At 32.2% G+C, this 13,022-nt stretch overlaps 2 protein-coding genes across 3 annotated transcripts in view; one reads left to right on the top strand and one right to left on the bottom strand.

The window, feature by feature from the left end:
- The window catches only part of LOC122512160 (aquaporin-like), a 151,114-nt gene that overhangs the window by 78,938 nt on the left and 59,154 nt on the right, over window positions 1-13,022 (bottom strand). Inside the window, exon 5 of the mRNA XM_043627863.1 lies at window positions 11,558-11,607. The gene's annotated coding sequence lies outside the window, so the exon portion shown is untranslated. The remainder of the gene's footprint in view (window positions 1-11,557; window positions 11,608-13,022) is intronic.
- The window catches only part of LOC122512157 (amyloid beta A4 precursor protein-binding family B member 1-interacting protein), a 61,987-nt gene that overhangs the window by 24,229 nt on the left and 24,736 nt on the right, over window positions 1-13,022 (top strand). The window contains exon 1 of one of the 2 annotated variants that reach the window (XM_043627858.1): window positions 5,001-5,646. The exons of the other annotated variant lie outside the window; for it this stretch is intronic. Within the exon in view, the coding sequence (XP_043483793.1) occupies window positions 5,563-5,646 (84 nt within the window). The 5' untranslated portion in view covers window positions 5,001-5,562. Of the gene's footprint in view, window positions 1-5,000; window positions 5,647-13,022 lie in introns of those variants that run through there. 2 annotated transcript variants of the gene reach the window in all.

The following is a 13,022-nucleotide window of genomic DNA, read 5'->3' as shown; positions in this document are numbered from 1 at the left end:
CATTTTGCGGTACATTGTGTTCTTACAAATTCATATACAGTTCTTGCTGTCCTTAAAAACAAAGTAACTACTGAAATAATGCAGTATTGTACATTGTAAATCAAATTTTAACAAATTTTATAATATATTAAATATATTTGACAGTTTCTGTATCTTAGTAATTTATTTGACCTTTGTATCGAACTTGCATTTTATTGAATCCAACTCTGACACAATGTTCTCTGCACTTTACAAGGTCTCAAATAAATAATCATTCGTGATATGAAAGAAGTCATTTGTCACATATACGAATAATGACACTTGTTAAACGAAACGAGACACTTTTGTAATCCAAAGTATCACATGATTGCAATTTTATTTTCTCAATAACTATTCGTTTCAATTTTAAACCCTAATGACGTCACTGGCGGTACATGTTCTAATTATCTTTATTAAGTGGAATTAATAACCGTCTTTGCGATACTAAAAGCCGACTTCATTTTTCTTAAAATCTCATCCTCTCATCTGTTCCTCTTTTTGAGAATTTCAAACTGAATCTATAATCGAATCGACTATTTTGATTCAAATGCAATACAATTCAACATTTCAAATGCTATATATATGAATGATATATTCAATTGAAAGAGACTTCATTTTTGAATATTAAATGAGACAAATAAACAATGTCAAAATAAATCAGGGCACAAATACATAACATTTTCTTTATATGCATTATGGAAGAGATTCATTTTTTTGTGATTCATGTCTCAGTCATTGACCCCCTTTCTTTTCTTTCTTCGTCTTGTGCTTAATCTTAGTCTCTTCGCCTATCAGCATAATATACCGCATTATGCTGATGTTAACTCGAGATTTAAGACAAAAGAGGCGCCACTTGAATATCTACGTAAAGAAATAACAACTTTACATACCCAATATCCAACAAGTAGTACTCTATAAAAATTAAAAAAAAACATTCAATTTGAAACTTTCAAACAATTTATTATTTGAAATTCAATACTTTGTTGACGAACGTTATAAATTTATGCTTTTTTAATCAGTTATATGTTAGCTATGTTTCTAAAAGAAAAAAACAGACATTAGATATATAGCAAAAAATGCAAACTATTGCGATCGCAATACCGGATAACGCGCATTCCTTTTCCGTTTAATAAATGCAAAAGTCACATACTGTATACACTGTAGCCGTGTGCAAAATGCATTTTATTGTTGCTTCAGTGTCGATTATATAGAATGCGTCCACGTTTTGCTTATGTTCATAACATTGTCTAAGAACGATGCTCTCGATTATGCCATATTTCCAGGGAATTATGTGTTGAGTATGCAACCTAATTCCTCAAAGTTTACTTTTATTTACATTATAACGACGAATGAAAAAAAGTTGTACAAATATTTATTTCATATACTTGACAAATACTTCTAGAACTGAAAATTAGGAATTTTAATTTAAAACTTCTTTTTTTATATTTGATGTTGCAAAAAATGTTCAAATTTGAAAACTTAGTATTTTCATCATTTGTTACGTGAATGTGACTTTTACGGTTTTAGTTTCGAAATTTACGTTCAATTAAAAAAAGATTTAAAAAAGAAGCATATTTCACTTTATAGTTTTATTTAGAGCTATATATGAATATATATAGTTATAAGGTACATAAATGTACCGGAGGAGTAATCAAATCAAAACACGTCATGTGTTGTATTTTCTTGTGATTGATTGAATTTTTAAATTGTATTACTGTCTTACAGCTCATTTATTGATAACCCATCAACATAAAAGTAAGCGTATTAAATTGGCGCCAAGTTTGTATGAATCTGGAGCGAGGGTGACGCTATACAGGCACAACACAGCTCTACTATTTGAATACTTGAGAGGCAAATAAGTGTGTCCATCAGAAGCCATAAAATTTGCAATTTACGATTTGCAATCTCAAGTATCATAGTGACAAATCACTTGTATATGAGAAACAAAAGTGATTGGCCGAAAGACGGGTTTTTAGAATCTATTTTTGATCGCGGAAATTTATATCTTCTACTAATACATATTAATAGTCGAAATAATCCCACTTCTTTTATTGCTAGCGCGAGTAGATTTTATTTGCTATTTTGATCAGCCAATTAGATATTGTTACGAATTTTAAAACCAGGACTCGCTTTTTTTAGATTCTTTCAGTTTTATTTAAAATTTAAAATAGAAATAATAACTATGCTTTTCTTTTTCTTGCAGGTAAGTTCGCATCCTTTCCACAACATCGTGAGTATTAAAACTCTCTTAAATTGATTGAATTATTAGATAAAGTTAAATTTATCATCCCCAAAGTTTCATTTCATAAAGAAACTTTGATTTCGGTATCTTGCTCTCTGATGTTAATGACATAATTTCCATGGGGAGTATGTATTGACTAAAGATGCGAAATTGAGTCAACCTTAATTAATTTAGCTATGATGGACCAACACTACCGAGGAAAGCACATGTATATATGTATGCATACCACTAACTAACCAACAATATATTTTGAATGCGTTGCGCAGAGTGCATGCATCCTCGCGTGGGTTGCTATTGGCAACCATAACCAACACAATCCAGCATCAGCAAGGCACCCCCACCCCTTTCCCTTGCGGAAAGAGAGGGGTACCTTCGTGTGCCTTTCTCAATCTATATGTATTGAAAATATTCCGGGTGTGTTTGTGTGTGCATTAAAAAGGACAATAGAAATTACTCTTTTAAGTTATCGAAATATCTCCCTAATAACTTTTAGTAGACTCGCTTTTAGAGGAAAAATGTCAAAGTTTTTAGTGTTCAAACAAAACCATACGACGTAGAGTCAATAAAAATCAAAATAGGTCCAAAGGGATTTAGATAATATCTTTTTCATACTTCTACATGTTACAATAGCCCCAATTTTTATTAAATTTATCATGCTTACTACAAAATTATACGAAAATAAGGCTTAGGAAAAAAAATTAATAGGTAAACTTATTTGTATACTGAAAAAGTTTATTTGATTCATGTAAATATTTAATTGATGATAGTCAAGTAATCGATTATTTAATTCAAACAAATTTTTTCAGTGTGAATCTATTCCACAGAAATTTGTAAGTGAAAATTCATTATTTTAATTAAAATTGCTTAGCAATGAAAATTTAAAAAGTTGATTTGATTTTAAAGGCTTTGTAATTTTGCAACAAACGTTGGTGCAATCAATTGTAATGGAAATTTTACAAATTTTATTCACTTGACTTAATTTAAATTCGAAATTATGTAGTTTACATCAAGTGTCAAATACAAGCGCAATTTTTTTTTTTTCAAAAATTGCATAGCGAAAAAAGTATCTGAGTCGCTTTGTAAAAAAATACGCCTTTACTGTTACATTTTATTTTATTTTTTTTACTGTTATCTCAAAACTGGTTTTCAATCATTGTCTCTTTCATACTTTTCTCGACCATTTTCTTTTCATATTTCTAATTGTCTTCTTTCTTTGATATTTAATCTTTGTAGTTATATTAATTTTTCAAGTTTTAAAGAAATGGCTTTTGATGACTTCCTTCATGTACAGTTAGATTTTTAAAGTATTAAAGTATTTTTTTATTTCAATTCAGTTTCAACAGCTTAATTCCCTCGTTATCGAAATGGTATATAGGAATTAGAGCTAGTAGTTGTAATTGTGTAGTACTGCTCTGAAAGAATCGTCCCTGAACTCATGCTGATTGTATACAAGAAAGAGTGGGGAGCCTCTGTGGTAGGAGTTTTAGGGGAATTGAGGGGAAGTCAGATGGATAAAGAGAGAGAAATATTCTTTCCCAGGGCTGTATCAATTATTTTTCGTTTCATCTAAAAAATTCAGAATTACTTTTGCAATAAATTGTTTACTATGACATTTTTTCTGCAGATATCAAATTGAGACAAAAAACATATCAAAATACTTGCAATTAATGCTTTTAAATTTATTTAAATGTAGGTGACAGCTAAATTTATTGAAAATATCTCTATCTATATGAAAAAGGCTACAGCGATAAATTTCTCTAAAGTAGCAAAAATTTTAACTGTAGCGACTAAAACTTGGCTAGAGTAGTAATTAGTAAAATCTGTACCTGTTCCATTTTAAATTTTTTTTCGTGAATAATGAGAAAATTTATTACACTCCAAGTTTTAAGTATGTTAAATGGAGAAAAATATAAAGTAACTTTTACTACTTTCGTAGTAAAACCTGAACTGACAGAAATTTCTGCGCATTTTTGGTAACTTTTACTACTTTCGGAGTAAATTTTGCTACGTTCGAATAGTAAATTTTACTACGTTTAAAGAACATATTTGTAAGAATTAGTAAAATTTACTTCGAAAGTAATCAAAGCTACTAGAAATGATTTACTATAAAAGTAGTAAAAGTTTTTTTTTCTTCGTGCAGCAATAAATTTATAGTGGATTTTTTATTTTCAAGTACCGTTTACTTCCGATTCTAAGCAACTGCGAGGGTGTGACACAAGCCTTAGATCTAAGCCCATTGGAGAGGGATTACCCTCTAAGGAACCCGGAAGTGCATCCGGCAGTAAAAAAGTCTCTTGATAGACGAAATTCGCATCTTATCAACGATACATTTTTTGCATGTAAACGAAACTGAGTTTTTTATTTAAAAATTGAAAAATTCAAAAATTCAAAAATTTAGGAAAAGGAATAAATAATTTTTATGTATCCTATTTGTTTCTGCTCTTTCTCAAAAGTAGGGATACCTAACAAAAAATATAGTTTGTTTGAAAGATTTGAAAAAAAAATTTGCAAAAATGTTTTTAATTTTGTCTTTGATTCGAAATACATATTACGCCCCCGCATGCTTCTGTCTCTGTCTCACTCATTCTATCTTATTCCCCTTCTCTCCTCTTTTTCCCCTCTGCTTCATAACTATTTCCTCTTCTCTTCACGTGTGGCTCTTTCTCTTTTTAGCTGGCTTTTTCCCCCTAAAACTCGTGCTGTCTCATTCTCCCCGCATTGGTACACTGCTTTCCGGCCGGCTTCTATATTCTCCACATTGCTTCCTTGGCATTCTCCAACTGCACGCAGACTGCACTACAGTCTCGCGGCGTGAAAAACTACTCTTTTCTTTTAATTCTTTTAACATACCTCGAATGTGTACTCGCATTTTAAATTCAAGCTAAATTCAGAACAAGTACGACTGTTGTAGTGATCGTGACATTGGTGAAAATTGAATGCCAGTGTGTCCCTGACAGGTATTGCTTTCTCATGTCAATCTTTTTTTTAAGAGTGCAGAGGCAAAGTGTCATGTGAGGAAGGTAGTTTCAGTCTGTTAAAGCAGTGAATAGAAAAATTGATAACTACTGTAAATTCAAGTGAAAAAGTGTAGTGTAGTTTCGTAACTATCTTAGTTAAAAAAATTAATAATTCAATAAAGTTTGACGATTCAAGAAATGTCTCAGTTATCAGATGAGGGGATCTCGTTAATGGCAATGGCCGCGTGATCTGCAAATCCTAAACGAGGAGATAAGTCCTCGAAAGTGTACGAAAACGTCCTCTACGTGATCTGAAAATCTCTTTTGAGATTGTAGTAATATAGGATGGAGTGGCTGAAACGACAAGATGTCAAGGAAGACAATGACGAATGTTTTTTTGAGGAAGAATGTTCCATAGATGAAAACGTGGTACGTTATATACATTTCGATATTTTTCTTCAGTATCATGTATCGGAAAATCATTTCAAAGGTCAATGGCCAACATGTAGAATGCAGCATACTCACTTGGCTCTACAATTGTGCTACACTTGCGAATTTTTTATCCCTTCTGCAAAAAAAACCTACTTTTACCGAGTAGTCAATTCTTTTTTTATAATTGAATATGAAACACACGTGTCTTCAGTGTCCTCGAAAAACAGGACACTATTGATTATCAATTCCATTCGTGTACGCAACTCAAGTTTCTGTTATTTCGAATGGTCATCGTCCCCCCCCCCCCCCCCCGCTGATTCATATTTCGTAAATGTTGTAACATATATTTATGTAAATTGAAAATGCACACACATTTTAAGAATTGCAAATAATTCCTTTTTAAAAAAAAGAGTTTTTGTCTTGTCTGTTCACACGAAAGCTGATCTTTTTTGAGAATCTTGAAAGAACCTTTCATTAACAAGTAACTCTCCCATCATCCTCTTCGCCCCCTTTTCTTAATACCGCGGTTGTAAGCTTTGAAGATTCTTAAGTCTCATTGCGTGTTTTACTTTGGGATGCTGCGGGATTATTATTCTTTTTTGAAACTGGCGTTCGATGTTATTTTTAAGACACCAGATATTGCCTACTGGAATAAAATCCTTCTCTATATCCAGAACATTCGCCATTCAATTGTAAGCGCACGATTAAGAGTTAATAACATATAAGCTCTTACTCAATCGGAAAGGGATCAATACCTTTTGACCTTTAGTGACTAAATTTTGCAATTATATCTTGACGATTTCACTGCTTATGGCCTGAAACGTGCTCGAGTTTATATGTATATTATATACGTGAGCGTTTGCATTATTCTGGACTATTATTTTGGAAGTGGTTTCTTGAATTACCCTTAAGGTATACATTGTCCAATGCAGGCACGCATGCTCATGAAACACACACGTGTATAAACAGTAATGCAAGCATTAGGAAATTGATTCAGTTATACAATTCACTTATACGTTGAATTGTTTTCCCTCCAGTCAATATTTGTCAAATTAAATTACAATGTACAACTAGATTTATATTCTAAAAAGCTAAATTTTTTACATTCTAAATTGATAAAATTACACAATTGCAAAAAAAAAATCCAATATTGGTTTTTTGCGGTTGAGAGATGAAAATGAAATTTCCAGATAAAAATACTCTTTAAAATCCTTAGAAAACGTGACAACGTCGCAGCGTCTAGCAGTAGATGATTCAACGTGGCAGCTGCTTAGTTTTAGGCGCCTCCCAAACAAGGTTTCCTCGGTTTGTTCTAAATTAAACCAGAGTCTTAATTATCTGATTTTGAAACCCTCTTAAAAAATTATAACAAATTGCAATTTAATATTTTTTTTCTCTTTTCAAAAACTATTTTATTGGTAATTAAATTTTTTTTGTCATTTGCATTCAAGTGTTTATTGGAAAAAAATGTCTAATAAAAAGTTTTATGACTTTCTGATTGATATGATACAATCTGGACACCCAGTATTGTTACAATTGGAGAGAAGCTGCCGCAGCGAGAAAGGGAGAGCAAAACCACCCCCCGCAGGGGATGAAGTATGACTCATCCGTGCTTCCCCTCTTGGAAGCTTTTGGTGCCAGGAGAGTTTGTCGACTCCCAGCTTTGACGAACACGAAAAAAGGGATTGTGAATTATCATAATTCGATTCGACGAGACTCACGAGAGAACTGGTCTGCTTCAGGTGTCAATCTAAAATTGTGTGTGTACACACACCCTTCAGGATTACCTGAAGTCAAATTATCAGTCTCTAGAAGAGAATCGATAAATTGTGGGGACTAATCTTCACCTATGACTCATTCTGGGCGAAACCCTAAAATTTGCATCAATTTTTTTGCTCGATCTAATGATACCTATCAGACTTTTTAATTATAATAAAACATTTTAAGCAAATACTTAATTGGTTTTTTCGCCGTGTAATTTTTTCCTACATTTAGAAGCACGTGAAGTGTAAAAGAATTGCATATATACCGAGAATGGAATTACTCTCGTTATTTTTTCTTCAAGTTCTCATTAGTCCTTTAAGGACTAAAGCAATCGTATAATGATGAGACAAAATGTTTTCTAATTACAGAATAAAATTCAAAAATAAAACCTTTCCAACTCTAATTTTTGAACATGTGTATAATTTTAAGAAAACATCATTTAAAGAGGGAATTTTTGTATAAATTTTATTAGTGTGAATTAAAAGTATAGTGGTTAGTGAGCAACACAGGCTCGAGACAAGTTGTTTTCTGCAAAAAGATGTTTCGCCGCGTGGGTGAAGGGTTATTATAGCCTGGCGCCAGGCGTATTCGAATAATCCTTTGTCAAGGACTTGTACCACCGAGAATTACGTACTCTTTTTAAACTTGTGAAAAAAATGCAGATATAATCCTCTTAAATTATATCCATTATTTTTTCAAACATACAAATTTTGTTATTCACAAAAGTTGAGAGAAAAATTTATAAAATTTATTATTTGCATTGTAATGAAAATTTAAGAAATTTACAATTTGCCACTGAACGTACAAGTTGTGAATGATACAATGACCTACATTAATGACAAGAACTGACTCTCTTTGGTCGTAGAATGTCTAATATCCTTTCCCTTTGACGTCAGACCAGAAGTATAGTTATACATATAGTATGAATCATCGTATATTTCTCATGAGGGAATTCCTTAGAAAGAACATATGATTTAACGCCTTGAAATCGAAATGTCGGAGAAAATATCATGGTGCTACTCAAGGAGAGTACAGTTATAAAAACGAAATAACTGACGAGACATTTTTTTTGTAACATATTACATAACGAGTGTTTAGCAAAGTTCCAAGGGTCTGATTAGAAGACCATAGGGACTCATCGTGGAATGTCATTTTTCATGAGGGCTAGACTCTCGTGGTCCCCCGAGGTGAAAACGGGGGACCACACCACGACAAAGAAGGGACCCCACCAGTACAGGTCTTAGACTTATTTTATTCAAATGAGAAACTTTACTTTTTACCTTCTTTTCGTTCAATAGCGACGAGCTCAAAAGTGCCGCTGAATTTTTATTAGCAGGTTCGTGGAAGATGTGCCACCGTCGATGCTTTTTTGCCAAGTAAATCTATTCTCAAGTTGTCGATACACTTAATACATACACTTAATGAAAAAAGATTGTCTTTCTTTCTTCAGTTATATCAATTGTCTTCAATTATGACATTATGTTAAATTAAGAAGAATATTTAAAAATAAGTTTGTAATATTCGTCTTGTAAAAAGAGTTTCGTCTGTCCTCTTATTGTCCTTTTCATATTCTCAATGTCATTGTAAGCGTTCATCACTTCTGCCCATAATGATTACACGACGTGAGGAAAAAAACAACTTTTATGTGTAGTAAATTTCAAAATTTAAAAGAGAAAGTTTTTAAAGTTTTACTCCTTTTTTAAGAACCTAAAAGGGAAAATTTAATTTTAAAAAGAAGGTTTATCGTTGAGCTCTGAAAAATTGAATAATATTCAAGCGCACTTTTACAAAATAGGGTTGTAAACATGGTATTAAAACCAAAAGTGAGGAAATTAATCCCATGTTCATACGGACAATGGCTTCACACTTATTGTTTGATCATAAAAGTAGGTCATGCACTCTTCACGTGTAAGAATTTAATCCGCAGATGTCGAGCAGCTGCCGTAAAAATTGAGACCGCTTTGGCGATTGAACGCTTCCGAGCAAAGGATGCGAATACTTGTGATTTGTTGGTCCAGCAGAAAAGCAGCAGCTGGCGTTTAGTTTTGAGGACCCATCAGAGGATCCTGAAGTAAGTGGGTGGTGCTCTAGTGCATATTTGAAAAAGGTCATCAAATGAACGGTTTCAAATGAACGGGGGTGAAATTTGAATCTCCAAAAACGACGCGTGCCATAACAAGACCGGAACGAACTCAAAATTCCCATTTAATGATGAGTTTTTCTAGTTTTTAAATATATTTCTCCTTTGGAAAAAAGGATAATTTAAAACATTTTTTTCTATTTTCGAAAATATTTTTATTCTCGTACATACGAGAGTTTGAAAATTATGGAATTTTCTAATACTATGTCTGACGTTAGAAAATTTAACGGGGATTAGTAGACACATGTCATACCTGATATTGTGATATAATGAAAGGGTGGGTCAGATGGGATTACTATTGATGTACATATATGCACATCAAACTCTCACATCATTTACTATGACGTGATGTGGTTTAAGATTTTCTTTTATTATACACTGCTTAAGTGCATCAAGAGAAACGTCCATCAACAATTCAAATACGAGAGATCCTCATTATAAAACACAAGCTTCGTTAAAATACAAATTGGTGATTTAAAATATTGTGTTTTTCAGAATAAAAAAAGTAATTAAATCAGTAGTTAATTTTTGGTGTTTTCAAATTGTTTGCACTTTGTAAGTATTCTCGAAATATTACCAATTCAAATATGGCGAGTAAATTTGTTTAGAGTTGGGTAAATTTAGTCGCAGTTTAACTTGTAAATCCCTCTGTTACACTTTTGTAAAAGCTTCTCCTCTTGTATCGATTAAACACCCTCTGCGAATACGGAATTATCTATCCTCTGTCGGTACATTTACCCTTACACTTGTTAACAATTTAGCATTTTTTTAGTAGACTTTTGTATGAATAACAGATAACCTCGGGTAATGTGAGAATAAATTGAATGGCACTGAAGAATATGTATTTTTCAGACGTTTCGATTTTGAAAAAGTGACTACCGGAAATTTCATGAATTATATGCATGGCGGCACGATGCGTGGCTACGCATAAATTCTCAAATGGTACATGACCCTTTTGTTGACGCTCCTCACATTCACGAACATCCCCCAACGTGTTTCTATTCAGTGTCGAACATCACTAAATTTTCACCTGCATGCGCCAGTAGTGCATTTTATTTGTATAAAGTTGTTGATTTTCGTTTTAAAATATCCTCGCGGCAGAATTTTAAGTGTGAAATAGGTATACTCTAAGCCCCATGAATAATTTTTATCGCAATGATGTATTAACAAATATTTGTTTTTATTTTCATCATTATAAGTTGAACACAAAATTATCTCTTTGATAACATTATGCATTTCTATGAATTTTATTATCAGTTTACAAGAAATTTTATCTCTCTTTTCTGAGAGATTTTTTATTCAAATTTAAAGAAGCATGCAAGATATAAAAAGTTTCATTATAATAACACCTTTTTTCGAAATAAAAAATGTAGAGATCAAATATGTTTAATGGGCCCTTGTTAATTTCAAAAGTAGTTTATAATTAGTTTCAGTTTATGTCTTTAAGTCTCACAACGATACGGTTGTTACGTTTATAAGAAAAAAAACTTTTTGTTAAAAACCCCATACATAATTATATATATACCGAAAGCTATGTCAATGTCTACAGCAGTAGTTATATATTTCTTGAAGCAAAAGGGACGATTATTGATTTTAGGAAAGGAGAATACATTTCGAGAATGAGAAGTGAAACTTTATTCTCGAGAAATGAAAGGGCGTGTAGTAATTAATTTTATAAATAGTAATGTTTATATTTATACCCGAACAGCACGGAATATTTCTCTCACAGAAAATTGTGAAGTAGTATTTTAACACTAAAATGGATTATTTTTTCATAATTCTTACGCGCATGTTTTGGTTTTGATCTATAAAGAGACACATTTTGGCCATAGAAAAATTTATCCAAAGGTGGATTATTTTGATCTTTTTAAAGTGTAAATTTAAGCTTTTTAATTTACTGTGCCATAATATTTCATCCACATTTTAGGAATAGTGAATTCTGACCTTTGGAATAACACCCTTTCTATGAGGAATTTTAAATTAATTATCAACTTATTTTCTTACCTTAAAATTGGGAAGACATTGTAACAAACGATTCAACAGACAAAAAAGACCTGAAACAAAGAAAAAGTATCGTAATTAACATTCAGTTTTAGATATAGATTAAAATATCATAAAATATTTTGATACATAATTTCAATTAATTGACGGTTATAATATAACTTTACAAAAAAAAAAGTATTTCGACTTCTATAACGGCATTTTATAAAAGTTGCACCTTTCGGAGTTGAAACAAAGGGTTATTGTTATTTGGGGCAATTAAAAAATGTATTAAATGTGAACAAGCGCTTCTATTTGTAATGCGCTAATTGAAAAATTAATAGGCACGACCTGAGGGAAAAATAATGCAGTTGAGAGTGGGTCAGGTTGACCAGCAACTAACTATACTGTTACGCTCCTTGTTCATAGTGTAACATATAGTCTGATGAGTGAAATGTACCCTTGTACTCTTCGTGGGTGGTTGCACCCTCCGAACTGTTGAAGAAGAATAAGGTTTCCTCCCTTTGTAGTGGAGTACGTGACGACATAGTCATTCATTTTTCACTTTTTATATGCTCATTGAATTGAGCTTTTACGATCAAGTAAGTGGAAAATAGGGAGGTATTTTATGAGCTCCTGCTTTAATCGAAGAAAAAGAAAATAGGGAGAAAAACATACATAGGGGGTAAGATTACAGATGTTGTTACAGATCAAGGGCAAAAGTATCCAGTTTCTTCATTTTCTTCTAGAGATGGATTTTTATTTTTATGTCAAAGTATTTAAAAAACAAAATTTTTATTCATTTTTTCAAGATTTTGTTTATATTTTTATTTTATTGCTTCCTCATAGAGGAAGCATTGGATTGGTGGAAATTTTCGATAGGATTTTTTTGACACATTTTCCATTATAGAGGTTCAAATCAAATACAAATCTTGGTTTTACATATGTTCAGTTACGGATGAGTGCAGCGAGGATTGGCCTAAAGCTAATCATACCGCTAAGAATATCTCCAGGAGTCGTCGCTCTAACGCATTCAGTGTCCATGAAGACCACTCTGATAAATTTAGACCCTATTTTCACCGTTCATTTTCGCCCCTCACTCACCACCTCCCGTGGACACCCTCATTCGAATAATCCCTAAGAAACTCAGCCATGATTCTGCCGCATATTTACTGTGACGGATCTCCCTGCCCTCTCCACGCGTCGACACGAATCCACCGTGACGTAAATAGAAATGTTTTTCTTTCAAAAATCAATTCAAATACATTAAACTCCATGATATATATACATAGTTGTGTGACAGGTGGACGCTTTTTTCAAAATCTCTTCTTCATCTCTTTACCGAATTTATTTTCTTTTTTCGAAAATTATCAATCGATAATTTTTTGAATTTATATTATAAATTTATAAAGAGAAAATATTATTAAAAATATCCAAATAATTAGAGATCTTTTGCCTCACTCTGGTATATACTGGAGAGATTTATACT

The sequence above is a fragment of the Leptopilina heterotoma genome, unplaced genomic scaffold, assembly GCF_015476425.1.
Source record: "Leptopilina heterotoma isolate Lh14 unplaced genomic scaffold, ASM1547642v1 Lhet_95, whole genome shotgun sequence".
Lineage (NCBI taxonomy): Eukaryota > Metazoa > Arthropoda > Insecta > Hymenoptera > Figitidae > Leptopilina > Leptopilina heterotoma.
The sequence above is the reverse complement of the archived record's forward strand: the minus strand, read 5'-3'. Positions and strand labels throughout refer to the sequence as shown.